Consider the following 23,729-nt stretch of genomic DNA (forward strand, 5'->3'; position numbering starts at 1 on the left):
TGACTATATTCTATAATAATATTATCAATACGATAACTGATTATGTTGTGTTTGATAATGGTACGTCTCAAAACATATATACTTTTATACGAAAGATTATAGTCCATGTAAGGTCTTTATACTTAGTTTTTATGACGTCTGTAGGGATTGACAATTTGACAAATGGAAACTTCACAATTTCACATAAACAGAAACCCGGACGTATTTTTTTGAATGTTTTATTTATATTTAAAATAAAATCTTTAAAAAGAGCTTAATATTTCGATTTATTGGAATGTTATCAAGACACTCATGTATCTAAGAAGAAGGTTAATTTAATTTTGATATATGATTAATCATATTTGTATGTACATCCACAAAATAACTCTTAAATTCTGTTTTTTAGTACAACTTTAAAATACCTAATAGGAATCCCACTGGCCGTTGCTTTCTATTGTGAATGGTTTGTGTTTGTGATTCAACCACTATTTTGGCAAAAAATAGAATGCGAACACAATTTAAAATGTACCAAGATCCTCTTTATAGCGGATCCACAAATACAAGGGGATTTAGCCGTTCCTTCGCCTTTGAATGTACTCTTCAATTGGGACAGTGATAGGTAATTTTAATTATTTCTGTGTGGATATCAAATGAATTTTGCTTTTTACGTTTTTCATCCTATATTCTAGTTTAAAGTAATTAGTTATCATTGTTGATCTAATACACTTCACATGTATTTTTGTGTAGGTTTAATCTCTTTATTAAATATCTTGTTTCCAGGTACTTGAGATCAACTTTTTCAGTAGTAATAAAACATTTTAAGCCAGATGTATTAGTATATTTGGGAGACTTAATGGATGAAGGTTCAATTTCCAGTCAAGTTGAATTTCATAGCTATGTGAAAAGACTATCTAATATATTTGATGTATATTATCCTATAGTGGTAAGAATACCAAAATTATTACTATTAATCAGAGAAATAGATAAGACTTTGTTAATGTTATTTTAATAAGATTCACTGCTTTCTATAAATTGAAATTTGTATGATCGTATAAATGCTAAATATCATGTTATTTAAGTGTGAAAACATTATGTCCTTTGTGGAAAATCAATCAGCATGAAATTACACATGCATACTACCTTATTTTAGACATAACTTCCTTAAAAATAATGTTATTTTTATATTATAGTTTTTTTTTTTATTAAAATTTTTTGTAATCCCATTTTTGCCCTGGAACCTATGTTCTATGATTTTAAGGATGATCTTTCTTAAATTTCCAATTCATATTTACAGCAAGTATGGCTTCCAGGCGACAACGACATAGGTGGTGAAAATGAGCCAATAAAACACGAAAAAGTGATTGAGTTCAATAAAGTTTTCAATCAGCCATCAGTAATTAGCTTCAGAAATATAACTTTTTACAAAGTTAATTCTATAATGTACAAAGTACCACAGGGCCCCGATGATGCTGATCTAAATGTGAAAATTGCTGTGGCACATTATCCAGTTTTATCTAAAGGTGTTTATGGACGGCAGGTGAAGTATAATGAAATATTTAATTATACAATAATATATTACCACACTAGTCACATGGCCTCAATAACTCAATACTAACGACATATGTGGCTTTTTGGTCAAATTTATTAATAACATCATATACAAGATATCAGTATTTTTTAACAAGAGTTTGGAAACGGGTTCATTGCCTAACTTGTTAAAATGTAGTAAAGTTTTACCACTTTTTAATACTGGAAACAGAAGCGATCCCAGTAATTACAGGCCTATTTCAATACTCCCATCTTTAAGTAAAATATTCAAAAAAAGTATCTTAAATCAACTTCTCGTCCATTTCGGTACAATTACTATTTACCATTGTGAGCAATTCGGTTTTATAAGAGGTCGCTCGACATATGATGCGGCAATAGCACTTCTCAAACATATTTACAATGCATGGGAAAAATCACAGAATGCGATTGGAGTATTCTGTGATTTGTCTAAAGCATTTGATTGTGTATAACACGAGACACTTCTGTATAAGCTCAAATACTACGGTATTAAAGGTAAAGCTCTTGATCTCATTGCTTCATACTTTACTCAGAGTCCAACAAGTTTTCATTTATGAAATAAAATCTAATGGCTAATTTAACGAGTAGGCTGCGAAATAGCTATAGCCTAGTACTACAGATCAATTGGTTCTGGATGTAATTTTTCTATTAAATGGTTTTATGAAAGAGATAATGTATTTTCTACTATAACTCTAACAAAATATTTAAATATGTCGTTTTATAAGAGAAGTATTTGCTAATTTCATATTTTTTCAGGTTAATAAGGCAATACGGCCAGAGATATATTTCTGTGCTCATGAGCACATGTCGAAGTATTTTAAGCAGACTAAGAATTTTGAATATAGAGAAACACATCTGCTCCAAATGAATGACCCAGTATTGGATGTTGCATTTGATGATGAGTGGTTGTATGAAATATTCGTACCAACGTGTTCTTACAGAATGGGAACGGATAAAATGGGATATGGGGCTGCAATTATAGGTATAGTATTATAGTTGTATGAGTGAAAAAACCATTTGCTTCCCATTACATTTTTAAACATGAATGACTTTCATTTAATATTCAGTCAGTCTTTTAATAGAAACATATTTTTTCGAATTGGTTCTGTGATTCTAGTTTATAGAGTTCAATCCAGGATGACAAGCCCTGCTCTTTCTCTCCATCGCTAGAGTATCACACACAAGTGTAAGTAGGCCATATGAACTCAGAGTATCTTTAATATACAATTATACACGCCATGTCCACAAATTTTAATGTCAGTATTTTTCTGAACCAGTGTAATGGTGCATACCATGAGAATAAGTCTAGTTCATTTAATGCGATTTAAAAAAAGCATCCTTCCCGATGACTCAATATCCATGCCAACGTGAATTAAATTAGCCATGTGCACCGAGACATGGTCGACTCTAGAGTTGAGACTCGAGACTCACGCTTGGGTCGAGTTTCCATCCCGTACTTTCCCGTCGCGGTAAATGTTAGGGCGTCTTCTTAGATTGAACCGACTCTACAATATTATCTTGTATATAATTACAGATATAGACGACATTTAAGAGAACATATTTAATATTCAAATATTTCGTTTTGTTTCAGAAAACAATCGTATGAAATACACAGTATTCTGGTCGCCGAAACGGTTCCCGCATTTGTTTGTTTATTTGTTTATATTAATAATAATTTTCATCTATGGATGTTGCTTTTGTTGTGTGCGAATGATCTCGCGACAAACCAAACTTATTAGGAGTGAAGACATCCTACCCTTATTGCATCGAACATAATATAAAAATATAATTTTATAGATATTTTATATAGTACTTTGGCAGTATTAACACCATTGATTTATACGTATGCTACCAGACGCGCTATCTTGCGCACTAGGTTACGGACTACGGTCAATTGACCACAACTTATTTAGTCGCGATATACCAAAAGCGGAAAGATAAAACATAAATTTATTTTAACAAATACTATTAAAAACTACGATTACTATTCAAATAATTGCATTATGATACTCTCAGAGACAAACAGAAAAAGATACAATGCGTCTCGGCTTCACTGAACTAAAATCACCCACCCCTCCTGCTTTCTTTCCCTTTTCTGTCACTGACATAATTTTAATTTTAAACAGCTTGTCTAGTAGTACACATATAAGTCATATCTGTTCGAACTGTCTAGTCTATCAAGAAGAACCAACAAGTATATTATTTTAAATATTAATAGGTACTAAATGTAATCGTTTCATTATTTGATTTATTTTAGGAAAAAGGTGACAATAAATACAAAATAATTTATTAAATAACATTTAATAGACAAATTATAATCAGAACATAATCAAAGTATTAATAAAAGTTTTTGTCAAAGTAATTAGGAAATCCCAAAAAACTAAACTCAAAGTTGCAGGTTTCAAATTCAAACCTTGCGTTTGTAATTCATCTGATTGTGGAAGAAAACATTGTGAAGGCAAGTGGAGTTTTTATGGGATATGGGTTGTCATAACATAAGTGTTGTTTGGAAATTAAAGTGGTCTAAAAATCTTGTATTATTGTCAATGTGAAGACTGTTTTTATTAGCATTTTACAGTATTATTACCTAAATTTTGTATGTAATACTTATAGTTATAGATTACAGGGACCACTCGTTTGTATTAAATAGTATTTTATAATTTAGTTGTTTATTGTTAAATGAAATAATTCAAAATATATTATTTAATTTTATTATAAATTTTACAATAATATTAATTATTTTATTCTATATTTACAGTGTGATTAAATAAATTATCTGTACATGACAAAAACTAGTCGATACAACTGCCATTAGATTTTTATTAAAAAAGCATTAGATAATAATTGACATTAATTATGTTATTATTAGTTTCAATAAAACATTACATAAAAAAAAGTATGTTTTAATTATTTTTTATAATTTGATTCCTTTTTTATTCAAATATATTGTTAAATAAATTGTAAATATCATATAACAATTCAATATAACAAATGTGGTAGGCGATGATACCAGGAATGTTTGTAGAGTTAAATTTATGATACCTGTACTTAAATTTGCTATTAAAAAATACAAAAGTCCATTATTATTGATAGCTGCTAATATAAGAGGTACTTCAAATCTAGTTTTTTTATTACCTTGAAATATTACTTCTATAAAATAAATAATTGTTACTCCAAATGCTAGTACTGTAGATATATAGGAACAATAGCCAGCATTAGCCAAGGTTCTTGATATAGGCCTGATTCTGTTAACAGCAATTGATATAATAAGAAGAATAACAGAACTAGATAGAAGATTTCGAAGAATACAATACCGGTTATGGGATGTTTTCATTAGTTCCTTTTTTAAATAAGCTGCAAATAAATATAATGCCACATAACCAAGGCTAGAAGATATACCTTCTCTGTTGGCATCTATAAAACGAATTCTTTTTGTGTCACTAAAAACCCAATCCTGCACACCGTTATATAAAAATAATTCATGTGAAATTATAACAACAATACATAATACTAATACACGAGAAGATAAAATCAACAATATAGTTGAAAAAAGTTTACATATAGCAAGAGTAAAAAAGAAATTCCAATGCACTCCATATTCTGATACATGTACTTGATAGTCTAGTTTTTTTACAGATAAATATCTTACAATTCCTAATAACAAAAGTATTAATACAAATTTAGTATTACTCTTTAATACAGTCTGATAATTATTCTTATTGACATCTTTGTGTACAAGACCACTAATGAGAACAAAAAGACCAACTCCGGTGTCCATTAAACTATAACCATATTTTTCAGTTTTAGCCAAATGCCGTGGGAAATCCCTAAAGTCTACAGCCAATATACAAAGCCCAGTTATCAGATATGTCAACCCTCTTAGACATGTTATTAAATGTATTTTATTATTTAAATATACATTACCAGATGTCAAAGTTTTGTGAACATCTATGTTATTGTAGTTTTTAGCTATTTCATACGTTAGTAAAATAAAAACTGCAATGTTTAGTTCATAAATATAATCTGATAAAACTGTGTGAGCTAATATCATAGGAAGGATAATTATTAAATATTCACTGATATATCTTTTTGTATTATTTCTTATTTGTTTAATTGCACACAACAAGGCACATTGTAAGGTAAAATATATACACAAACAGGTATGCACCGCAGTCGATCCATTGTTGTTAAGCATGAATGACTCATGGTATTCTTTGTATGCAGTATTATTCATTATAACAAATTGTACAAATCAAAATACACTTGTAGCTATTAATAATTTTAACTATCCTATTTTAGTAAACATTGCGCTGCAGGTCTGCTCATAAAGACAAGGAGTACACAAACGTCAAATACTACGTTTTGCTCAACTTCGTGGATATTGGATAGTTGTCAAATGTCATTTGTCAATTGCCATATGTATAATTTAATGATTGTCTATGATCAAAAAACATAATGACTATAATAAATAAGTTATTTTTTTATCGACTCTAAGGTTTGTGAAAATTTTGTCTTTCGAAATTTTAATTAAGAAAATGTATATTATTTTTACATTACATTTTTACATTAGCAGTCTGTAAATTTTCCACTGCTGGGCTAAGGTCTCCTCTCCCTTGAGGAGAAGGTTTGGAGCATATTCCACCACGCTGCTCCAATGCGGGTTGCAAAAATTAGACACATGCAGGTTTCCTCACGATGTTTTCCTTCACCGCCGAGCACGAGATGAATTATAAACACAAATTAAGCACATGAAAATTCAGTGGTGCATGCCTGTGTTTGAATCTGAAATCATCGGTTAAGATGCACGCATTCTAACCAGTGGCCTAATTCGACTCTAATGTATATCACAAAAGTTAAATTGATAAATATTTTTAATAAAAGCATTCTTTAGGAAATTTAAATAATTCTCTCTCTCTCTATTATTAGTGGTTTTTGGACGCAATGTGTGTCTCTTCTACGTCCGTCCTAGAATATTAGGTTTGCATATTTTGTGGTTGAGTATTAAGATTGATTGGGTGCTTAATCGGAGTAGGTTAGTACTAATAGTTATCATAATTCGACAAATGAGGTATCGTTAGTGTTGGGTATCAAATGAAGGTGCTTACAACATCAAAAAATATATTTATTTCTAGCTCTAGCTCGCCCCTTTGCTTGCTCATAAAATTATGAGATTGCGATTTTTACGTTGCCTTGTTTTAGTTTTTAAACATTTAAGTGTTTAAGCAGAAAAAGCTTTTAACGTATATGACAACTGTCAGCTTTCAAAAAATCCCGTGTACATTTAAGTTTATATATGAAATATTTAACTTTATATTAAAAATAAATATTGGAGTTTCCCAACAAAATACTTATAGGTTCTTCGAGTAGTTAATAATGGTGATACCATTAAAGATATCAAGAAAGCATTCATGAAGAAAACGGAGGCTAAGTCAAAAGCAAAGCAAATTTCAACAAAATATATAAAGGAAGCGGAATGGTTTAAAGTAAAATATGAAAGAGAAATAAAAAAAAGTTTAACTAGAAAAGAAACCAGTTTAACCGATTTTCAAAAATATTTCAAACGCCGACAAAAACCTAGGTCTCGTTCATACAGAGAATATGAAGAGGTAAAATATTTTAGTCTGTATATAAGAGCTTTCGGTCTGGTCGCTAACTTTATCTAAACAATACGTTAGACTTTAATATGATTTTATCATTGTTAAGTGAGGTAAAAGGTTTTTTAATCAAGTAAGAGTTAAAGTTAAAGTTGCTTTAATTATGGCGGTAGCTTAGCAACTAAATCATAACAGTTACATCTAGGTACCGAAACATAGGTTTTAGACAGGTCCATAGAAAATAAAGGCATATAATAATCATAATCAATCTCTTATTGTTAGAAAAAAATTCACTGAAAGCATTTTGTCTGTTCAAAATATGGATCAGAAATAGGTTCATAATATATCCTTGAGAGAAAGAAAGAAAGAGGATTACGTAGGTACTTAAATTAGACTATTAGGTATTTTTTATTAATGTTATATAAATAAACACGTTACATGCATATTTCACTTTTTATCTTTTTGGTCACAATAAATTGGAGCTAACAGAATGAATTTTCCCTAGTTTGAGGTATCCTAAAACTTATGCAAAAAAAAAAACTTTTTTCTACACCTGAGATGGGTAAAAAAAATGAGTACGTACAAAGAAGCGTATTTGTTATTATTGTGACTCACACCGTTTTAAAAGTGGAAACGGTGGAAATTTTAATGATTCATTTGACATTTTAAAATATAATATTTACTATTACGTGTTTCTGTAGTTTAGGAATTTAAAACATTTGGGAACCAGTTTGGGACAGTAGACGTCTAAAGTCATAATAATCACTTAGGTATTGCATTTAGTGTACGGTCACTCAAACTATTAAATTGGTTTTACCATTTTAGAGGCCCCGGCCTGATAACATACCCGATGTGGTATGGCGAGGACCACTAATGAAAAAATGTAACTGTGCTCCTGGAAGAGATTGTGAATGTCGAGGGCACATTGTATCACCTGCTAAATTTATCCCTTTTGGTAATATCGAATATTCCCATAACTGTATTGTTACAAGTGTTAATAGTCGTGTTATTGTTTTTACTACTAATGATATTTTTTTTTTATGATATCGGTAGGCGGACGAGCAAATGGGCCACCTGATGGTAAGAGGTCACCACCGCCCATAGGCAATGGCGTTGTAAGAAATATTAACCATTCCTTCATCACCAATGCGCCACCAACCTTAGGAACTAAAATGCTACGTCCCTTGTGCCTGTAGTTACCGAAACACAACAATACTGAGTACGGCTGTTTGGCGGTAGAATATCTGATGAGTGGTTGGTACCTACCCAGACGAGCTTGCACAAAGCCCTACCACCAAGCAAGACTTGAATAATTGAACTTCTTTTTACTAATTGTTATGTTCCTAACAATAACTAAAAGCAATATCATTGACAAGCTGAATTTATATTTCTATAATCCACGTGCGGAAAGAATGGTATCCGACTTTTTGGTCGGTCCGCCTGGTAGTGGTAGTGTCGGTCGTCCAAATAATTGCGGCAATGATTCGCGAACCTAATTATTAGTGAGGGTTTTGCTCTTTTGCTATCTGCAAATGGGTTATTTTAGAGATATATAGTTGTTAGTGATATCATTATTATTATATTAGCATAATAAGTAGAATGAAAGTTACAATTTTGAAAAGTCAATCTCATACATAAAACTTGCTAAGATCTTGCCTTTGGGCTTTGCCAGAGTTTTGTAATATTTTTTTAGAAGAAAAGGTTCTGGTCTTTTCATAGCAGACTATACTAATAAATCATAACTTTTTGGTCACAATATAAATGAATTTCTAACTTAATTTTTGATATTATTTACAAGAAATACGTTATACATGGCAGCCGATGTACTACCTACGTGCATTGACTTTATTTAAGAAATGGCAACCTAAAGAGCCAGAAAAGAATTTCGCGCAGCGATTTTTCCAGTCGGTTTATGTTGAAAAACTCGTCTACAAAAAACTTAAGGAAATGGATGCCCGTTAGTATCTAATATATGTTTTTATTGATTTTTGCAAAAAAAAAGAAAGTAAATCCAGTTTAGTAATTAATTAGGCAGATTAACAAATATTGCTAATCTGCCAATGTTGTTAATCTGTTGATCCGTAGTCTCTCAGTAAAATATAAGTTATAGTATAAATTATGCATGCTTGATGAGCTTAGTCCTTAAATTTGACATAATTTAATCTGCGAGGATTTGGCTCTAATGAAAGCCATTAAAAAGAGAAGATACTATCGTAATAGAATTTGAACATTCGTAACAGAGCAGATATGTCAATAGTTGAAAAATACTCTTAATCAAGTAACTCAGCCATTCTATAGCGTAAATTATGAAGCTTCAGATCTCGTGGTCCTGATTTTTAATTCCAAGTCGGGCTAGTGAAAAGTTGACAGAAGGCAATAATATATGAGAAAGCGCGACAGTATTACTAAACCTTCGAGCAAGAGAACGTCCAAGAAACCATTGGGTCTTTCAACTGGTCTTTTTCAGATTTAAACTATTTTTAAAAACTTTATTTATTCGTAACAATTACGATACGTCGCTGATTCTATCGAATCGAATAGAGACACTCACTGGTCACCGTGACTACACAAACTAACACACTATTATCTCCTGTGTTAACCTGTCCATAGCTAAGTAGTCTCTGTTACTTGATTAGCCTTTCAAAATAAATTGTTTTAATTATAGTGGAAGCCCGTGGACCTGAACTCTGTTTTAACAGATGCTTACACCACTGCATACCAGAAGCAGAGTCACGAAATTTGTTAGTTAATTTTATATTATAGTACATTTGTTAATGTTAATATACTTTGTTCACCACAAACATAAAATACATAAACCTTAGGACTAAAAAAGAATTAATACTAAAAATAAAATCAAAAATATACTCGTATAAAAATATTTGATGTGTTGTACAACGGGCAGGCTTATGGCTAAATAGCCGTCTCTTCCATACAACTCAATTTGAGAGAGATTTTTAAGAGCATATCTGTGTATGCGGTGCTGTCATAAACTAACATACAAATATTTACACACGAATACTTATACATAAATAAATATTTTTAGATAAGAAAATGTTACAATACAAGGAAATTAAGTCGTCTAAATTGAGAAAAAAAGTCTCGTTATATATATATATACTTCTTATATTATATTATTATCTTATTGTAGATACGTGCATTTGAAAAAAGAATTTAGATATTTATCCAAGGGTGTTTTTGAGGTAGAAAAAGAAGAAGAGGTCGTGACTGAAGTGGTATGCAAACAACTCAATTTGAAAAGCGTGAAAAAAATGAAGTTCTTTTAATAATCAACGTCTAAGCTTTCTTTCAGTTTTAAGTAAATACAATCATGCTAATACTAAGTTGGCCGCAATTAAGACTTATGTACGTTGGCTGGTCTGAAGTCGGTTCGTCTGATACACTCGCCCTATATGTATTTTTTTAATATACTTCTCTGACTGAAACCGCATTGATTATCGGGCAGGCGACCTATTAGTAATGACAATTAACTATTTACGTATACTATATTCCAATCATAAGAGGAGAAAAGCCAAACAAACAACATTTGACAGCAAATTGACGCGATATCATTGGTCGAGAGCTTGATTAATGTATGATATTCACTATGGAATTACGAAAAAATGGCGTTTTGAACGTCGACGAAACTGTTATCCGAATTTGAAAGTAAAATTAAAGTGGAAATAAGTAGGTAGTTAAGTGTAAGAGTGTTGTATTATAAATAGTGATATATATTAATCATAAACTCTTAGTAATGCACAACATACCTGAGTTATTAGCAAATCGCATGAAATACGTAAATCTAAGGTCTGTTTATTCTTTTTTCCTACTTCCATTGGAATAGGCTATAGTTTGTTCATTTCTAGACGAAAGTAAACACTAATTTCCCGCACTGTTATTCCTATATGAGGGGGCCAATTCTAGTAACTTGATACGTTCGATCTTACGACCTACTAAATATACGTTCTCGATTCTATTTCTTAGAATAATTGGGTTAAAGATTTCGATATACTGTCAATTTGTTGGTAGGTTGGTTTCAGTGCAGCAGCCTCTGACTTGTTTGCATGTTATATGTTTATTAATTTATGGAATTGATTGGTTCTATTTTTTATTATAATTTACATTGTAATGTTTTTTTTCATATAAATATGGAAAAAACATGTGTTTTCATAAATATTAAAATTGAATATATGTAGGTGCTTTAAAAAAAATTTAGGACCTTTCTAAAATTAATTATATTAAAATATAATTTATTGTTTCTTTATAATTTAGATCGAATCTCCGGTAGAGGTACAAGATAGACACGATCTTGACGAGGAAGATGCAATCAATGATGAATCTTATAGCACTGAGGATCTTGAACAGGCAGATAAAATCGATTTATTACAGAGTGACGATAATCTTGCATTGGCAAATACAATCATTGATGGATATTATAGGACTGGTAATTTTTTTTCTGGTAATATAATTAAAGATAAGGCGAAACGGAAACATGTTACAAAATAGGTCCTACATAGAAATAGGAATTGTACATTATCTGTGCATGCTCGGCACAACATTTATTTCTTATATACATACGAGTATGTGTGCGTGCATCCGTGTATGTATGTTCGTGTTCCTATATAATTCATTAATTTGTTCTCATTATAGTGGCAACGCAAGCGACGACTGATCCAAACGGTGAATTTATAATAAAAAATATTTCACATGTTCTTTTCGGAAATATCAAAGCGTATAATATATGTGACATAGATGGCAAAAAAGTAAATGTCTGCTATTTCGAAGAGTACGTATTTAATATTTAAAATAAAACTAGTAATTTACCACCACAATCGCCGGAATATAATTACGATAATACATGCGTGGTCTCTGCTATTACTTGTTAAAGGCGTGGACCAGCTCGTCTGCTGAGATACTACGTTAGTGCTCAGACGGGGTAGGGGTAGAATATGTGATGGGTGGGTGAGTAGATCGCTAAACAGCAACCTTAGTATTGCTGTGTTCTGGTTTGATCGGTGAGTGAGGCAAGGAACATACTTGTAATATCTAAGTGCCCGAAGTTGGTCACGCATTTGCGTACTGAAGGATGGTTGATATTGATTACAGCGCCAATGTTTATTGACATTGGTGAACTACCCGTCAGTTTACAGGACTAACAGGTATATATTTGAGAGTATATCTAAAGATTTAAAAAATATATCTATTGCAAGGGTCTATAATATTATTTGTACCGTGATTTGACCCTTTTTCCATTCTACACAGCTATCCAATCGTGAATATTTATTATACATGACAAGTTAACCTATATACTATAAGCCTACTGACTTGGAGGTAACAGCTTAGCAAATTACACAAATAATAAAAGTTAATATATCTATACAATATTTGTTGTAATACTTTTTTTCAGACCTGACACAGGGGAAGATTTACAAACTACCACCAGTAAATTGGAGAACTTATTTAGTTTCAAAGGGTAATAAGAGTTATCATAGATATTCTTCAATATAGTTTTTTTTTGGTTAGATATGTGATTCTACTCAATATGGGCATAATCTAAGGTTAAATAAATCAAAATCTATATCTACTAATAATAGACAGGTACAAGTAACTTTGTCTGTCTGTCCGTCTGTTTGTTGCTCTTTCACGGCCAAAGCACTTTTTTTATGAAGCAAGCTTGATCTCCAAGGAAAGACATACGTTTTTTTATGCACTTCTATAATTATATTAATGAATAGTACTTAGATTTGAATACTGCACATACTTCACTAAACATTTTAAAACAACAATTCTGTCTGTCAATCCCTCTGCTGAACGGATATTCATAGACAACGAAAAAACGCCGAATCATAATAGCTTGCGTCGCGATAGAGTTATATGTTACATATATTAGGATATAAAACCATTGTGCTATTATTACTACGTAGTACATTATAACTCAATGTATAAAACTTATTTTACTATGCGAAGCAAGTAGCAAATAACACATAAATATAACAAGTACAGATACTAATTGAATGGTATTTGTAGTTCCTTTTGTGCTGTATCTGTAGCTAGACGAGACACATTTAGAAACAGAGGCTTTTTTTGACTGACTGAAGTTACGCCTATAACTATACATGCATGCCTTCTGACTCTTGTGTAGAAACATATTATAATTATATATCCAATCGTAGTTATAATCGTTTCCGTCTCAACTTTGCAGGATTACATATCGAATATCAAAATTTACAAACAAATTATATTCATCTATTATTGAGATTAAAGGTATTTACACTTGGAATTTACGTATATCTTTTTGTAAGTGATTTTATTTGTTCCTTCTTCAAAAACTCGAATGGCTAACTATTGTAATCACAGATATATGGATATAGAAACCGAGAGTTTTTATAGATAACACACCGTCTTATAAAGACCACGTCCGGCTTCGTAGGAACACGTCAAGACGAAATTACAACTGACAATAACATTTTATACCTCGTTGTCCTAATAAAATGTAAAACTAGTTACGTGCAGAGTAAATGGCAGTGGGATTTAAGTTATTTCAATTTATCGGCAAAGAGTTCACAAAATTGAAATTATTGAGTAATTTTTTTTTTCGGCAAATTACAATTTCTATTTGTTAATTATATATCATTGTAATGTGGTATAAAAGTTAACCCCACTAAATTTGTTCTGTAGGTATATACATCTGTGGTCACAATCAGTGAAGTAATAGCAAACTAATCACTTGTAAATTTCCCACTGCTGGGCTAAGGCTTCACCTTTGAATTATATAAACAAATTAATCACATAAGCAGTCAAAGAAATTAGCTAAGATTCACCAGTTCTGTATTACAGTCATAGTAGAAAAAATTAATACCAAGCGGCTTTGGACCGTATCTAGTAGATTCTATTTAAATATATAATAAAGTAATATAACTATAGATTTTTTTGAATTAAGTACAAAAAGTATGAAACTGAATAATACTATATTTATTATTTTATTTTCAAGATACGGGTATTCCAGTAAATACTCAGTAAGTTGATTATTATTTTGTTTTGTATATTAATTAAAAATGCTGCACGTAACTCGAGTTATGTATTCTTTGCAGAGCTACGCAAGATCCACCACTTGATGATTACTATCAATTAATAATAGAAAGTTCACCAAAAGATCGTTATTCAGAAGAAAGTCATGCGGAATCATGCCCATGTTGCAAATATTATAAAAAATATTTACATACTTTTGAAGAAATCAGAGATGAAAATGAATTTCAAACTAAAGGAAGTGATTCAAAATCATTTCCTCATTTATCTTTAAGCACATCCGAGAAAAAAGTCACTGAAGTTAAAGATGAGAAACTAATAGAAGGTATAACAGCTCAAAAGTTTGATGATTCCTCCATATTATTACCACAAAGAGATATTCCAGAAGATAATATTGCTCTAACAAAATTATTTGATAAAAATGGGGTTGGAAGAATAGAATCTTGCAAGTTTATTCAAGAAAATAAGAATACGAACGAATTGCCTAGACTGTCACAAGTAACAGACAGTAACAATGAAGTTGTTGAAATGTTGAAATCTAAAGATGAGAAAGAAAAAGAAGCCAATGAATGTTTTAAAACATGCACATCCATAAATCAAGATAAACTTAAATCAAATTATAATTTCCCTGAAAAACAAATGGCACAAATTTCAAAGATAAATCTGGAAAACGTAATCGAAGAAGATGCTGTTATCTCACAAAACAAAGAAGCTGAAATGTTTACTAATAAACCTACGAGTAATTTACTGGATAATACTGAAAATACACTAGAGAAAAAAAAACAATCAAATAAGTCTCTGAGAAAACCGTCTTCTGTAAATCAAGATAACGCACCCAAAAAACATGCTACAGTCTCCAGTAAAATTGACGTACGTATGCTTTTAGATAACGAAACTCAATTGAAATTTAAATTCACGCAAAAGCCTTCTGTAAAAAGATTTGTTAATGAGAATTCGCAGAGAGTTTCTTCGCTGAGAAGAATAAGAAATGTGTTTAGCTACGAAAATATTAAATTACAAGTCAAAAAATCGTTTCAAGCTACTTCAAGTGCTTTTTCAGCATTTTTTAAATGTGTCAATTTTAAATCAGCTTTTAACACAAGACGTTCCAAAGATAATTACATAGAAAAAGGAGAAAAACCAGCAAACACTGATACTTATGACAATTCAGTTAAGGAATTAGACAGTTCAGATATACGCAACTTTGAAATCAGCGAGGAAGAAATGTTTTCATTGCAATACACCAGTGATCTGATAAATATAGCAAACAGTTCCGATGCAAACACAAATTAATTATATAACCTAAATTTTCTTAGAAACTATCAGTAAAAACTAAGGTCGTCTCTGGAAATTCCATTTTGTAAAATTGTTTAAAATATATTTTTAAGCTACACATTCAACTTAGAAAGAGAAAATGTTGGTAGTTTTTTTTTTACAAAATCGTAACTATGTTAAGTACTACAATAAAAACAGTATTTTTTTTTATATTGTTTGCATAAATTTATTTGTTACATTTTTGTATAAAATAATCCCATCACGTATATAAATTATAAGAAACTGCCTCACAACGCATGTTTGGCGCCGGAAAAAGTATGAGATCCCAGGTCATTTATGCTATTTACTATCTATGAAAGCACTTTCTACAACTTCGTCATAAAGTGTTTACTAATTACATACTTGCTACGGACACGTTAGGGACCGTATCAATAGATTAGAAATAATAAGCTAGCAACCCGCCCTGGCCCCGCACTACATTTTTTTTTTAACCATTCCTTACATCACCTATGCGCCACCAACCTTGGGAACTAAGATGTTATGTCACTTGTGTCTGTGATTACACTGGCTCACTCACCCTTCTAACCGGAACATAACAATACAGAGTACTGTTATTTGGCGGTAGAATATCTGATAAGTGGATGGTACCTACCCAGACGTGCTAATTAATAAATGGGTTCCCTGAGCAAGAAAATAATGAATATTTTGTTTAATATCAAATTTTCTCACAAAATCTTTAATATTTTCTGCCCATACGTAACCTAACAGAGTATATTATTGAGAAGCTATAGTGAATATCTTGATTTCTTTGAAAAAAGGTCATAGTTCAGCCTCTTTTTATTATTGAAAACCGCATAAAAATACAGTAATTGGTTTAGTAGAAACACAGCACAACAGAAATCGAGTTTTATACTATAGGTAGATTTATTATAAATATAATCAAATAAAAATATTCTTTATTTAAGTAGGCACATAAAAGCACTTTTGAATTGTCGTGTTACAGTGTTGAATTAAATTTAATGGTACCATCGGTTCGGGAAGTAAATTATCCTGATTAGAAATAAATGAATAGGTACTAAGTACACTCTTTATTATCTTTACCGCAATCTTGTTTTGTATTATATATCAATAGTTTTTATGTGAGCTTTCAACTTTTTAATAGGTCAAATTAAAAATAATTGTGAATCTAATAATAGCGTTTCTACCATACTGTGCCCCAGGATGTGACTGTGATGTGGCTTTTCAACTTTGCAAAGTTGAAAAGTAGTAATTATTAGTTTACCTTTCCTGCTCGTGTGTATACAATGATTGCCACCGTTTCATGTGAATGTATATAATATGGTTATAAACATATTGTGAAGCAACTGTAAGGACACCCACTTTATTAACAACATCAAACACCTAAGAGATTCACAACCTCCAAGATTATAAATAATTCGGACAATTATTTTTTGTCTAAATCAGTTTCAATATCACTAGCGTTACCCTAAGCTAAAAAAAACATGTTATTTATAAAAATAAATAAGTTAAGGCGCTGAAAGTGTTAAAAGTTATTTTACGATATTTATAAATATTTTAGTAGTAGTTTGTTGTTGTTTGTTTGTATGTTTTATTTGTGATACTTAAGTTTAACTAAAATCTTCTTTCAAAACATTCCGTAAGTTAAATTTATATGTTAACTGTACTATTCGGTTAAAGATCTTTGACACTGATAAAAAATGACAAATTAAAATAGTCGAGTGTCAATTTCGGATCTTAAAAACGCGAAAAACGAATAATTAAATCAGATCATATTAACTATGTAACCCACCACATAGGTCAACTTTATATGTACGTCTCAAAATGAATCAGAAAGATAAGAATATTAAAAATAATATTTATGTTAATAAAATAGCAGTAAATACAAGTGAAGATAAAAATGAACAAGAAGGTAATACTTTAAAAGACAGTAAAAATGTACAAGAAGATCACAAGGTACAAGAAGAGCAAAGGCTACAAGATGATCAAAAGGTAAATGAAGATAAAAAGGCACAAGAAGATCAAAACATACAGGAAGATCAAAAGGTACATGAAGATCAAAAGATACAAGAAGATCAAAAGATACAAGATGATCAAAAGGTACATGAAGATCAAAAGATACAAGAAGATCAAAAGATACAAGATGATCAAAAGGTACATGAAGATCAAAAGATACAAGATGATCAAAAGATACAAGAAGATCAAAAGGTACAAGATGATCAAAAGATACAAGATGATCAAAAGATACAAGAAGATCAAAAGGTACAAGATGATCAAAAGGTACATGAAGATCAAAAGATACAAGAAGATCAAAAGATACAAGATGATCAAAAGGTACATGAAGATCAAAAGATACAAGAAGATCAAAAGATACAAGATGATCAAAAGATACAAGAAGATCAAAAGATACAAGATGATCAAAAGATACAAGATGATCAAAAGGTACATGAAGATCAAAAGATACAAGATGATCAAAAGGTACAAGAAGACCAAAAGATACAGGAAGATCAAACGGTACACGAAGATATAAAGGCACAAGAAGTTCAAAACGTACATGAAGATCAAAAGATACAAGAAGATCAAAAAGTACAAGAAGATCGAAAGATACAGGAAGATCAAAAGATACAAGATGATCAAAAGGTACAAGAAGATCAAAAAGGACAAGAAGATCAAAAGTTACAAGAAGATCAAAAGCTACAAGTAGATCAAAAGGTACAAGAAGATCAAAAAGGACAAGAAGATCAAAAGTTACAAGAAGATCAAAAGCTACAAGTAGATCAAAAGGTACAAGAAGGTCAAAAAGGACAAGAAGATCAAAAGTTACAAGAAGATCAAAAGCTACAAGTAGATCAAAAGGTACAAGAAGATCAAAAGCTACAAGAAGGTCAAATTCTACTAGAAGATAAAATAGTACAAGAAGATCAAAGGGTACAAGCAATAGATAAGAGTGAAGAGGTTATTGTTCCTGAAATTAAAAAGGCCAAAACCAATATATGTTTAAAGCTATTAAACAAAATTCTAAAGCCATTTAAAGGATGTTTGATGAGACGAAAGTTACAAATGGAAGATCTTAAAACTATACCAAAAAAATTACAGCAGCCACAGATAAAAAAAAAAACATCCGAGGATCAAGAATGGTTCATGAAGGAATACGAAAAACACATTGGCAAGATTGTTAGGGATGAACCGAACCCAGCATATGTTTTCAGATATTTCAGATTGAAAGCATGTTCTCGATACGTACCCGAAGCAAAAATGCTACGGTTCAAATCAGTAATTAAGTATACTTATTATTATTTATTTGATACTTACCTTGTGTTACGGGTTACAATCTCGTCTTAAGGTTTCACCATTGAGGTTTCAATTTTAAATACTTTTCAACATAATCACCCTCAGCGATATATATTCTACCCACTTAGCAGGAGAAAAGACTTATTGTATGAACTATACAGTTTTATCTGTACAATTTTATGAAGATAAAGAGTTTGTTTGTTTGTTTGCTTCGCGTTATATTAGGGATCTGCTAGTACGATTTGAAACGTTTTTTGTGTAGTATATTTTTTGAGGTTTAACGTTAGCTATTCGAAGTAGTTAGCAAGTACGAAATAATATGAATAAATAGTAATTTTCCCCTTTATAAGGTACCTAAGCCTACAGATTCATTATTTTTGACTTGGAACGGGCCACCTCTAAAGCACTGTTTTTGTCCTTATGAAGAATGTTTTTGCAGAGCAGACTCTGTTCTCAAGCCGGGTAAAATTCCATGGAGTAAGTGTGAATTTAACAATTATAATAATATACCTAAACCAGTTTTAGCTTCAGGCGGTAAAATTTAAAAATATTCAAGTGAACTTTAGTCAGTAAACTTTAAATTCCTACGGTTTTTTTAAAAGTTTCAGTCAAATTATAATCCGTGCCAATAAAGACCTTATAAAAACCCGCTTTATTCATAATCACAAGATACGGCGCTTACAAATAAACGTATCTTGAACGTAAATCATTTCGAATATAAGTATATATACATCGTTTAATTTTAAATTCAATAAAACAAGCGAAAAATAATCTCAGTAAATATTAAATATATGAAAGCAATTTCTTTTTTAACTGAACACAATTCCTGCATTATAATTGTTTTTTTACTGGTTCCCATTATACGGCCATCTTTTCATTTTACACATATTCTTTCAGAATTGCGTTGTGAATGGAACAATATGTACTTTTGTCAAATGTTCTGTGGTTATCCAAAAAGTAAAACACTTTTGGACACAAAAGAATTCCTTAATGAACTGAAAGCAAGGTCAACTAATGAAGAAAATCGATATAACAAAATGGCTTGTGAGTATGTTTTAAAATTAAATGCCTCTTAGTAAGGAAGTAATTATATTTTGTTTATTACCGCCCAAATCGGCATACTGCGCGGAGCGCTCACTAAAGGAAGACTGCGTGCTACAGTCACACATACACATAGTATTTTCTACGTAAACTGCCTCTCGTTATATATAGTGCATTTAATAGGTTTTGATTTGAAGTATTTATGTATTTATTTTTACTAGTAATAAATGTACAGAAAATTGTTTTTAAAATATTATAGTTTTTGCAATTTATTATGATTTGTATGTTATTTTATTTTCTATACAATTGAAAATAAAATCAATAGAAAATATATGCGGAATAAATAGCATCACGATGCTTTATATCGATTGGCTCGACTACAATAGCTGTGCTTATACACGTATGCGCAGTTACGCGCAACAAGCATAACAGAAACTGAGAAGCGTCAATTTAAATTAAGCGCTTTCAATATTGTCAGTATACAGCACACACACGAATAAAAGGCACAAAAAAGTTGCGAGTACAGTCGCTCACTCTGTTAAATTAAATAAAAAATAGCAAAAAAAGTAATTTACGTTAATATTTTTAATTTGTTCTATTCATTGTTAGATGAGTTATTGAATTGAGTGTCTTTAAAATTACGAATTTGGCGATGTTTTACATTGCTGCTCAGGGCGTTATTCCCGGTGCGTGCGAAAGGTTTTGCTATTATCAGAGCCTTGGTGAGTATCACTCTCCTGTCTTGTTGTAACTTGTAGAGGCGTAGCAATACCTGCTTCTGGAACCATTATCAGTACTTGGATTAAATCAGTTCTCTAAGACTCTGGTATAGAGGGTACTCCTGGCAGTACCAGAAATGCAGTTTCTTTTTTTAATTAGTTTCGAAACGTACCAATTGATGATATCTTAAGCCAGTTTACTTAATACAGGGAAAGTACTCTTCACTATTTTTATCGTAGAGAAGTTTTAGATACGAATTCTAGAATTTATGGTAATATATTAACTCGAATGTTTGAACCTTATTAATAATTATTTATTTACTTTATATACATTTAATTACTCTACACCCAATGTTGTCATTGTTAGAAATGTGATTTTTATTTAATTTTGTTTTCTCTTTTTTATTAATATATATATTTTTTCATTTTAATAAATATATGGTGTGTATATGGATTTAAACTATTTCATTTTAATTCGAAGAAAGAGTTAATCAATTGACAGTATACTTTAAGGCAGAAAAAAATACAAAATCGATCAAGCTACACAATAGTTATATATACTGTTATGCTATTCGGTCATACATAGTTTAATTTAAATTTACAGCTAAGGGAACGGTTCCAGGGATATGTTTGTTACGATGTAACCATCTGTTAAAGCCTGGCGATAGTAGGAATATTAGGTTAGTACTGTTAAGTTGTTTCATCGTAAATTATAGCTGTCAGACTATTCATAAAGACACTACTATAATATTTTTGAGTAGGGGTAACATATGTTTTGAAATTCCTTATTGACAATAATACAGTTAAATACTGGTGAAACTGTGGATTACAGCTAGCAAAACCTAACCTAACCTAACCAAACATTATAAAGTTAGCTATATCCCATTCAACGACTATGCTAAATGACGTTCATTCAAGTCGTAGAACGTTACATTAAACAACTTGACGAGTTGTCCTTTTGTCATACAATTAAATGTCATCATTCAATGAACGCGCTAGTCATACAATCAAATAGCAGATTCAACCAGATGACGATATATATACTAGCGACCCGAAACGGCTTCGAAAGAAAATGATATGACATAGACTAAAGGACTCAGGCAGGACTATAATACAAGGTTTATAACAGTGAAAACAAAATTAAAATTCGATCATTATTTTCGATCATATTGTTCCGGAGATTACTCCTTATATACAAATAAATAAATTTTACCTCTTTATAATATTAGTAAAGACTAATACCATCTTTATTAGGTATTTACCAATTGAAAGTAAACCTAAATACATAATTCCGGAAGATGATGAGATTTCCGATATAATTGAAGAAGAAAAGCCTAAAGAAGAACCCGTGCCCCAAGTTGTAGTTGAAAAGCCTAAAGAAGAACCTTTGATCCAAGAGCCAATAAAGGTGTTTAAAAACACGTACATAATTAAAATTATAATATATTTAATTGGTTTAATTGTTTTTTGTACCATCATCATATATATTTTTTGTAATATATGTAGACGGACGGGCAAATAGGTCTGATGGTAAGTGACTACCACCGCTCTTAGAAATTGACGGCGTAAGAAGCATTTCTTACATTGTCGATGATCTGCCAACCTTAAGAAATAAGATATTATTTCCCTTGTGTCTGTGGTTCACTAACTTTTCCTAAAGGGTTGCTGTGTGATGATCGGATCTATCCAGACAAAGCCCTACCACCAGGTAGACTTAACAATATAGGCAGAGGTATAACATCTAGTAAAAAGTAACTGTCTGTACGTGTCCTACTGCTGGCCTAAGGTCTCCTCCCCATTTGGAAGAGATGTTATCACATCTAGGTTTCTGATAACAAGTGTTTTAGAAATCAAACAAGTTGTGCGTTTGGAATTTATATTGAATGAACATTTTGTACAAAAAAATATATTTTATTATAATGATTTATTGATTATATTATTAATTTTATTTTATTATTATTATTATTAAACAGGAAGAAGAGGACATTCCCATTTGCAACCCATACAATTGCACTGGTAAGGATTTATGATGAATGAATTCATAATTTGGTGTAAATATATGTGACTGTTACGAACATGGAATGATGAATAATGCTGACCTGGGCACCAATTCTACTTCCAAATGGTCATTTTATCGCAATCGAATCGAACTTAAGCGTTCAGCCTATTCCACTAACACAACAGTCCAGTTGCAGTTCGGTCGAAGTTGGATCGATATTCGTCTGGTGCTTTGTTAGCAAACATACGACATTTTGCTATTTAAAAATGATAATTTATTTGGACCAAAACTGCATACGGTTATTGCAATAGGTATTTGACGGTTGATTATGTTATATAAAACGACGAAAATGTGTTTATTTTTTCAATTCTGATTACCATAAGTAAGAGCTATTGAAACTGGCCCTTGAGCATTCATCCACAGATATTACACATGTGTGTGATATTAAACTTTGGCGGTGGGGGGCCCTCTTTAACCGCTAGGCTTCAGGCCGTGGCTCACAATAAAGTTTAAGTACAAGTTCGCGACTTCCTTATTTATTTATAGTTATATTTGATTTTCATTGATCACTCCTTATACATCAATTGTGATATCTTGCTATTAATGAAAATTATAACAGTATCAACACAAACAAGAATAGGACCGGATGGAAAGTTTGATATCGGAAAGATCTCTCATGTAATCTATTCTGAGATCATAGAAACTGTCTTACCAGATATAGAGGGGCAGAAACTTCAGATATGTCCGTTTGAAATGTGAGTTTGAATCTGATTGCTCGTTGATTTAACTAGATAACCGACCCTAATGATATATTTAGTAACTGCTGAGTTTCTTGTCGGTTCTTCTTCGGTAGAATCTACTTTCCGAACCGGTGGTAGCTTTACATTTAATTCAACATTGTGACATGACGATTCAAATGTGCCTACTTGAATAAAAAATGTTATGATTCTCATTTTTTTTATCTCTGTCTGTGCAAAATGCATTTTATTTCTTTATCTTTACGAATACAAAATAAGATTCAATCTATTTGTCACCTTATCACGACTAAACTACTGAGCCGATAATAATGAAATTTCACATTGGCATAGCTTGGGGTCTGGTTTAGGGCCTATGACATATCATATAAATATCCCGTTTCAGAATTTACGGTAAAATGATAATTATAATAAGGTTTATACATAAAATATATTAAACATGTATAAGAATATTGTAATATGTTTGTAA

General features: G+C 31.0%; 3 protein-coding genes and 1 long non-coding RNA gene across 4 annotated transcripts; 3 read left to right on the top strand and 1 right to left on the bottom strand.

Annotated features, from left to right (window-relative positions):
* The first annotated feature begins 152 nt into the window (after nucleotides 1–152).
* Nucleotides 153–3,383, top strand: Mppe (Metallophosphoesterase). The gene is made up of 6 exons (XM_026633533.2): nucleotides 153–308; nucleotides 386–598; nucleotides 760–922; nucleotides 1,274–1,516; nucleotides 2,302–2,527; nucleotides 3,137–3,383. The coding sequence occupies exons 1-6, from the start codon at nucleotides 292–294 to the stop codon at nucleotides 3,319–3,321; spliced, it is 1,047 nt and encodes a 348-aa protein (XP_026489318.1). The 5' UTR covers nucleotides 153–291; the 3' UTR covers nucleotides 3,322–3,383.
* A 657-nt stretch (nucleotides 3,384–4,040) lies between these two features.
* LOC113395830 (uncharacterized) lies at nucleotides 4,041–5,877 on the bottom strand. The gene has a single exon (XM_064220601.1). The coding sequence runs from the start codon at nucleotides 5,777–5,779 to the stop codon at nucleotides 4,460–4,462; it is 1,320 nt and encodes a 439-aa protein (XP_064076671.1). The 5' UTR covers nucleotides 5,780–5,877; the 3' UTR covers nucleotides 4,041–4,459.
* Nucleotides 5,878–13,339: 7,462 nt separating this feature from the next.
* Nucleotides 13,340–15,499, top strand: LOC113395841 (uncharacterized). Its single transcript, XR_003368703.2, has 3 exons — nucleotides 13,340–13,400; nucleotides 14,128–14,152; nucleotides 14,228–15,499. It is a non-coding gene; the product is annotated as an uncharacterized LOC113395841 (long non-coding RNA).
* A 1,780-nt stretch (nucleotides 15,500–17,279) lies between these two features.
* On the top strand, nucleotides 17,280–22,536 carry LOC135194741 (golgin subfamily A member 6-like protein 22). The gene is made up of 5 exons (XM_064220546.1): nucleotides 17,280–18,629; nucleotides 19,097–19,223; nucleotides 19,644–19,794; nucleotides 21,761–21,914; nucleotides 22,480–22,536. The coding sequence occupies exons 1-5, from the start codon at nucleotides 17,280–17,282 to the stop codon at nucleotides 22,534–22,536; spliced, it is 1,839 nt and encodes a 612-aa protein (XP_064076616.1).
* Nucleotides 22,537–23,729: the final 1,193 nt, after the last annotated feature.

Source organism: Vanessa tameamea, chromosome 4 (genome assembly GCF_037043105.1).
Source record: "Vanessa tameamea isolate UH-Manoa-2023 chromosome 4, ilVanTame1 primary haplotype, whole genome shotgun sequence".
Classification (NCBI taxonomy): domain Eukaryota; kingdom Metazoa; phylum Arthropoda; class Insecta; order Lepidoptera; family Nymphalidae; genus Vanessa; species Vanessa tameamea.

Bases quoted from the DNA above. Each gene is read 5' to 3' on its own strand.
- Mppe (XM_026633533.2), top strand. The intron at 1,517-2,301 runs GTGAAGTATAAT...ATATTTTTTCAG, and splicing joins AAGGTGTTTATGGACGGCAG to GTTAATAAGGCAATACGGCC. The intron at 2,528-3,136 runs GTATAGTATTAT...GTTTTGTTTCAG, and splicing joins ATATGGGGCTGCAATTATAG to AAAACAATCGTATGAAATAC.
- LOC113395830 (XM_064220601.1), bottom strand. From the start codon at position 5,779: ATGAATAATACTGCATACAAAGAATACCATGAGTCATTCATGCTTAAC.
- LOC135194741 (XM_064220546.1), top strand. From the start codon at position 17,280: ATGAATCAGAAAGATAAGAATATTAAAAATAATATTTATGTTAATAAA. The intron at 19,795-21,760 runs GTATGTTTTAAA...CATCTTTATTAG, and splicing joins TATAACAAAATGGCTTGTGA to GTATTTACCAATTGAAAGTA. The intron at 21,915-22,479 runs GTGTTTAAAAAC...ATTATTAAACAG, and splicing joins TGATCCAAGAGCCAATAAAG to GAAGAAGAGGACATTCCCAT.